The sequence below is a fragment of the Colobus angolensis genome, unplaced genomic scaffold, assembly GCF_000951035.1.
Source record: "Colobus angolensis palliatus isolate OR3802 unplaced genomic scaffold, Cang.pa_1.0 Scaffold35, whole genome shotgun sequence".
Lineage (NCBI taxonomy): Eukaryota > Metazoa > Chordata > Mammalia > Primates > Cercopithecidae > Colobus > Colobus angolensis.
This window is the reverse complement of record NW_012116821.1, coordinates 4864684-4872052: the sequence shown is the minus strand read 5'-3', so window position 1 is coordinate 4872052 and position 7369 is coordinate 4864684. Positions and strand designations below refer to the sequence as shown.

At 41.1% G+C, this 7369-nt stretch overlaps 1 protein-coding gene across 1 annotated transcript in view; it reads right to left on the bottom strand.

Moving 5' to 3' along the window:
* Positions 1-368: 368 nt before the first annotated feature.
* Positions 369-7369, bottom strand: part of FNDC1 (fibronectin type III domain containing 1) — an 81746-nt gene continuing 74745 nt past the window's right edge. Inside the window, exons 19-22 of the mRNA XM_011952779.1 lie at positions 6338-6367; positions 5100-5261; positions 3446-3568; positions 369-1146 (exon numbers count right to left, since the gene is read on the bottom strand). Coding sequence (XP_011808169.1) covers positions 1031-1146; positions 3446-3568; positions 5100-5261; positions 6338-6367 — 431 coding nt within the window. The 3' untranslated portion in view covers positions 369-1030. The remainder of the gene's footprint in view (positions 1147-3445; positions 3569-5099; positions 5262-6337; positions 6368-7369) is intronic.

Sequence of the window (7369 nt, the reverse complement as noted above, 5' to 3'; positions counted from 1 at the left end):
TAAGAAGGAAAGACAAAGGGAATTCTTAAGAACAAGACTTTTAAATCATTTAGGACCTAAAATCTTTACCCATCTGGAACATATTGGATATGCCTCCATGGTGGCAACAAATATATTTTCCCCATGGCTGTGGAAAGATCGTTGCTTTAGGTGGAAAGCACTTGGTGTGCAGTGGTCAATGGTGTGGCCAGTTCTAGTACTGATACTGATGGTATCTCATCCTCCTCATCATTTCAGAGCCCCGCAGCACCCACAAAAAGAATGCACACCTTCCACTGTTTCTAGAATATGTATAGTATGTATCCCTGGATGCTTCTAAAAGATGTTAATATACAACACTTTTGCCCAAAAAGTTCCACACACATTTATCTGGTGAACAAGTACAAATTTAGCAATTTTAATCAATATTCTTGCAGACAAGTGTGGATATGTATATGCATATATACATATATATATCAAAATTGAAAATTTACAAATAAGATTTGATACATTTAGTCTAGCAGTGGGTGAGTCCATAGAGTAAATCTCAAGTAGGATATATTTATTTTCTTTGGCAGTGTTTTTAGTAATTTGGTTCTACTGCATACAAAGGGACCTGAAGCTTAAATTCAGCTAGTTTTGGAGAAATCCAAAATGAGAAAAACTGAAAGCATGTAGCATTCCATGAAGCAAGAACAGCAAGCATATGCTGTTCCTGGAGATACTGAAGTGTCCGAATTTCATGCCTAAAAAGTCTGGAAATCATACTGAATCAGCTGCTGGTTTCTGATGTCTCTGTGATGTGCTATTACAAACAAAAAAAAAAGTGGAGAAGCAAAGTTAACAGCAAAACTGAATCCTGTTCATTGTCCAGGCCAAGAAGTGGGACTGAGTTCCAGACTGAGATGACCAGAACGGCCAGTGTCCATCTGTGGCCTTCCTGGCACCTGGGGCAGCAGGGCTGAGCACGCTGGCTGTCTGCTCACAGCCCCTAGTGTGACTTAGTTGGTGGGACTGGGCAGGGCAAGTTTGCAGCATTATGGTCCTGTGATTACCACTTTCCAGGGATGGAGACCCCACACTCGTACCAGCCCACATAGTAGTAGGGGGTTCCAAAGCCGATGTTCCCAAAGCTGACGGGCTCCTGACGATACTGGCGATAGTAGCCTGGAAGGGCAACAGGAGAAGGGAAAAGAATCAGAGGCCCCTAAACCAACAGGTAAAACCCATCCTTACAGCCTCCTTCAGACAGAAGGCCTCTGGTAAGTTGTTCTTGTGACAAAATGCTACTTCCAAATAAACTGAACCATTTTTGTGTGGAGTTGTCATAGCCCTGGGGAAGGGCCAGGACCTCAGGCCCAGCCCCAACCCCAGCCTGGGGTGGGGTCTTCCCCGACCTGTCTCTTATGCTTTTTGGGAAGGCCCAGCTGTAACTCGAGGGCCATGATGGAGCTAGGGACCAGCTCAGGCCTCCTCCGTAGGAGCCCAGTGACTAAGTGTAAAGTATTTCTTTATCCCAAGCAGATCTGTAGAGATCGTCCTGTTCCCACACGTGTGTGACACAGCTAGGATGGCATGATCGCTGTCTCCCCACAGAAGAGGATAATTTTAGCCAGTTGCTAGTCAGCACTCACTATCGGGCAGGTCCTGACCTGGATGGACAACATTGAGCCAGATGCCTGCCCCGTCCTCACAGAGCTCAGGGCTTAATTCCTGGACTCTGGGGTAGATTTTTAGACCTTTCAAGGAAATCTCTCAAAGAAATCCTGTAGCATTTCTGACCATTTCTCCCTTGAAGTAGGAGGATGCTCCAACCTTCTCAAAACGTTTCTGGAAACTCAGTAACTGCTCTCACACTCTTGGCCCTGTTTACTTTTGCCAAATAAATAACTGCCTGCCCTTCCACCAATGAGTGTGCTGAGTACCCAGCAGCTCTATTCAGGGCCAGTCCCATGGCCACAGTCACAGGGACACCATGAAATATGGATAATGCAGGCACTAGTAACTCTGGGGGACTGTAAGATCCAGAAAAAAATGAAGAAAGGTGATATATTCTGTAGATTTGTTGTAATAGTTAATTTTATGTGTCGACTGGACTAGGCTACATATCTGATCCAACATTAAATGTTTTTGTAAGCTATTTCTTAGATGAGATTAACATTTATTATTTCATTTCTTTTTCTTTATTTTGGAGACAGGGTCTTGCTCTGTTGCCCAGGCTGCTGTCCTCTTGCAGTCTGGCCACAAAACCAAGACAGGCTTGTAGGACAGACCAAATGACTCTTTGACCCAAAGGCAGCCTAGACCTCTAGATCACTAGGTCACCTCTAGGTCACTGCAGCCTAGACCTCTCCAGCTCAAACAGTCCTTCCATCTCAGCCTCCTGGGTAGCTGGGACTACAGGCATGCACCACCACATCTGGATAATTTTCTTATTTTTTGTAGAGATGGGGTCTCACTATGTTGCCTAGGCTGGTTTCAAACTCCTGGCCTCAAGCAATCCTCCCACCTCAGCCTCCCAAGGTGCTGGGATTACAGGTGTGAGCCACAGTGCCTGGCCAAGATTAATATTTAAATCACCAGACTGAGTAAAGCAGGTGACCCTCCATAATGTGGGTGGGCTTTGTCCAATCAGTCAAAGGCCTGAATAGAAAAAGACTGGAGGTTCCCCTAACCAGAGGTAATTCTGCCTGCAGGCGGCCTTTGGATTTGAACTGCAACATCAGCTCTTCCCTGGATCTCCAACCTGACAACCTACCCTGCAGATTTTGCACTTGCCAGTTTCCACAATTGTGTGAGATGGTTCTTTAAAATAAATCTATAGATAGATAGATAGATAGATAGATAGATAGATAGATAGATCCTATTGATTGTTTCTTTGGATGAGAGAACCTTGACTAATATGCTTATTTTACTGTTTTCTGTATTTTACTATATTTTAATTTTTTGAAAATGGGTAATTCATGTAGCTACCTACAGTATTTTTTCCAATCTAAAAATTTAGCAAATCAGAACATCTCATGTCTGATCACTCAGAGCTGAGTGCATAATGATAAGTCTAGACTGTATTCAGTTGTTCTGTTTATTCATTTGGAGGCCAAGAGAGTTAATAACATTAAATTGTTAACTTTTGAGATTAGTGTATTTGTCTTCACCTTATAATGCCACAGTCAAATAGCTTATACATTACCTCCTGAAACATATCATGGTGGGTTTGCATGTGTGTTTATCTTTGCCTTCTCTGTACCTTTGTTCACGCCATTCCCCCCTCCTTGAGGCTCACCCCTCACCCATACATAATGCAAGTATTTTGTTGATTCTTTATTTTTATTTTTATGACCTTAAGTGCTCCCAACATCCATCTTCAAATGACAAGGCAAAGGCAGACCTACTGTGGATTTCCCCTCTCTATCAATCCTTCTCTCCCACCTCCCAGGGTAATATATCAGGCACTTGTTTGTATTACCTTGAATGGTAGGGAGAGCTTCTACATAGGACTGAGGCCCTGTTCTTCCATCAAGGTGTGAATCCACAAATTGGCAATGGTCTTCACCTCTTCCCCAGCTGTCTCCAATGCTGTAGAATGTATCTGCATGAAGAAAATGATTGAGTCAAAGATTAGGTACAGAATGTCACAACTGGTTTAAGAGTTTGCACAAGCTTTGGAGACCGTTTGAATGAGCATATTAAACTGTGTGTGCTATGCTTTTCATGTGTGTAAATGGTGACAACGGCACCAATCTCATAAAGGTTGTAAGAATTCAGCAAGATCAAAGTATGCTAAATCCTTAATGAATGTCCAGTAAGTGGGAACTACAACATTAACACTATAGGCAGTTTTGAGTAGAGCTTTCTATTCCTTAGTTCTAAAAACAAGGAATGATGAAAACTATGGTAGTTGGAGAATACATCATGAAATTATTATGAAAGGCAGGAAGGTCTATACAAATAGAAGAATCTATTTTCCTGCATAACTAGGAGGGGGTGGGCCTGTGGTATGAGACGCTGTCCATGGTCCTGAGCCTTACCTGCACAGTAGGACAAACTTGTTTCTCCCAACCCTGGGATATGACACATGGTTATGCAGCCTCTCCTAGGAATTCTGAAGCAGGGGAGGAAAAGGACAGTGATGGAAGAGAAAGAAAAGAGCAGAGAGAGAGAGAGAGACAGACTATGCTTGTTGGGAGAAGCATATACACAGAAATTACTAGGGTTGGGGTCAAAGGGGGGACTTTGTTTTGACAGTTTTTAAATGACAACTGCTGACAAGAAAAAAAAAAACACTCAAAATATATTTTTGACCAATGACAAAATGTAGACCAGCTGAGGTAAAGTTTTAACAACGTATACACTGAAAAATTTTAAGTTGTGCAAGTTTTAAAATAAAAAACAAGTTTGCTGTGTAGGTGGGTGAGTGAAAAGCCAGGTGAATAGAAATCGCATTTGGAAGTGTTAGTAGCTCAAGGCACTCAAGTTATTCTTTGTTTTAATCTCCTACCATGATAAAAACAATGTGATTTTTATTAGGACACAGAAGAGATATTATTGCCGATATGTGTTCCACCATTTACATTTTTTCTCTGTAAAGTTGTGGCTGTGGCAGGGGCTGGAGAGGAAACTTTTCCTCAATTATTCCAGCTCGGGCTCGTACTCGTTGTTATTGTATTAGTGGCAAGAAAAAAACCCCTAGATTTCTAACATAATTTTGGAATGTCATAACCAGTCACTATGTCATTCCTAAGATATAGTGAATTTTTCATTTGTTCATTTTTTATTTCTTTTTAGTAGAGATGGGTTTCACCATGTTGGCCAAGCTGGTCTTGAATTCCTGATCTCTAGTAATCCGCCCACCTCAGCCTCCCAAAGTGCTGGGATTACAGGTGTGAGCCACTGTGCCCAGCCAACATGTTAAATCTTTTAAAATATTTTGGGGTTGCCAGTGTAAAAACTAGTATCCTCAAAGTAGAATCTGTAAAATTGGTTTGCATTAGAGGCAGAGTGAGCCATAATCATAGTTCCAGCCCTCATAAACATTCCGATGCACCTGTGATGCCAAGTTAGAACTTGATAAAATCAAAATGTTACATACCTTCCATAGGCAACAATGCACAAAGACTTACCTTTCAGGTTGTCACTGAGGAAGATTTTATACCTCAGTGAATTACAAAGAACAACTCCCACGAACTTTCGATACCACGTCCGCTTCACATATTGCCGCCCATGGCAGTCCGTGTAGCCGGGATCATGTTTGAAAGCGAATGGGATCCAAATAGGCTCACCGCCTTGACAACACAAAACACACCTGCTAAGGGTAAGCACTCCACGGTGTGTCTTCTCTCACAAAGCGCCAGGAAACTGGACTTCCTTCCTGGGCCTTCCCTTCCTTGAGGGCTTTGTTTTTTGTTTGTTTGTTTGTTTGTTTTTGGGTTTTTTTGTTGTTTGTTTTTAATGGAGTCTCACTCTGTACCCCATGTTGGAGTGCAGTGGCATGATCTCAGCTCACTGCAACCTCCGCCTCCCGGGTTCAAGGGATTATCCTGCCTCAGCCTCCTGAGTAGCTGGGATTACAGGTGCATGCCACCACGCCCTGCTAATTTTTGTATTTTTAGTTTCATCATATTGGTCAGGCTGGTCTCGAACTCCTGACCTCATGATCCGCCCACCTTGGCCTCCCAAAGTGCTGGGATTACAGGCGTGAGCCATCATGCCCGACCTTGCAGGGCTTTTTTGAGCAAAATTTTCCCACCCTCCTTCTCTTTCTCTGTCTTTTTCAGTACTAAAGTGCATTTGGGGCATTATTTTTACCTGAACGTATTTAAAGTATTCACATTTCAATAAGGGATTCTCAGAGTTAAGAAGTCTTTAAATGGCAAGGAAAATAAGCTGCAATGGCAGATTTGGTCTTTTGGAGCATGCCATCCTGTCCCCAGGTCCCTCTGCATGGACTCCACTTCTTGCCACTCAGAAGACCTGTTTTGCACTTAAGCAAGAAAGCTTTCTCAATTTCCTTGAAAAACAAAGTAAAACTTGTTGTTTTACTTGTTGCACTTTGCTACCTTTTCAGTGATTTAAAATATTCAAATGAGTCACAAAAATAAAGCATCTGTTTCATAGGTCTGGCTACTCCATGATGTTTTTTCATACATGTTGATTGCTATGGCTTTATTTTAAAATTCCCAGATCATTCTTTCCCATAGAGTAAAGAAGATCAGGATGAAGAGTGAAAGGAAAGCATAGAAGTTGACAGAAAATTGTGAAAATGGTCCAGACTTTCTAATTATGTGTAACCACAACAATCTCATATTCAATATTCAACCTGATTACCAGAATGTCCAGATTATCAAGAAGACAGACTTACCTGGAGGCCTCACAACAAGCAGAGGATTATCTGTAGAACAAAAAAGAAATAATGGACTTGGTGCCATATTTCACAATCATGCAGTTTTTTAAATGGTTAGTGTAACTGAAAGAGCTAATCAAATCAGAATAAAGAAAAAGATAAGATTTGATAGATGCCAACGTTTTCCTTGGTTTTATTTTCTAAACATTTCCTTTGGAGAAATACTGTTTTCTAGTTAGAGCATGTTGCTATTTACCTAGAAGCTGTGGATCCCTGAAAATAATAAGGTTTTGATATTATGTATTACAAAGTAATTCAGTACTTATTTTAAAAAATTGTCTACCTTTAGAAAATAGTGTGGTGGTTTCTTAAAAAGATGAGCATACACCTACTATACAATCCATCCATTCCACTCAGTCATTTATCTAAGAGAAATGGAAACATATGTCCATCCAAACACTTACACATAAATGTTTATAGCAACTTTGTTTGTAATAGTCAAAAAGTAGAAACAACACAAGCGTTTCCCAACAGGTGATCTGACTAGGTAAACAAACTGTAGCACAGCCATACAAGGAAATACTGCTCACTAGTAAAAGAGAGTGAACTACTGATACACACAATGGTTTGGATGAATCTCAAAATGATGATGCTAGCTGAAAGAAGCCAGTCAAAGGAGTTCATACTGTATGAGTCTACTGATACCCAAATCTAGAAAGTGCAAACTAATCTATAGTGACAGGAAGCAGATGAATGGTTGCCTATAAACTGGAGAGAGAAGGGGCCTGGGAAAGCTGCATTGCACAGTAGCAGGAGGAAACTGTCGGGGAGATGGATATGCTATCTTGACAGTGACAATGGCTTCATGGGTATAAGCACAACTCAAAATATACTAAGATGTACACTTCAAGTATGTTCAGGTTACTGTATGGCATTTATACCTCAACAAATGTAAAACCCATCTCTACCTTAGCCCAAGTAACACCATTTAAGAAAAATACGATACTAGCTTTTTAAGGAATTCTGCTTCAGAAAAGTTTCATTTTTTTT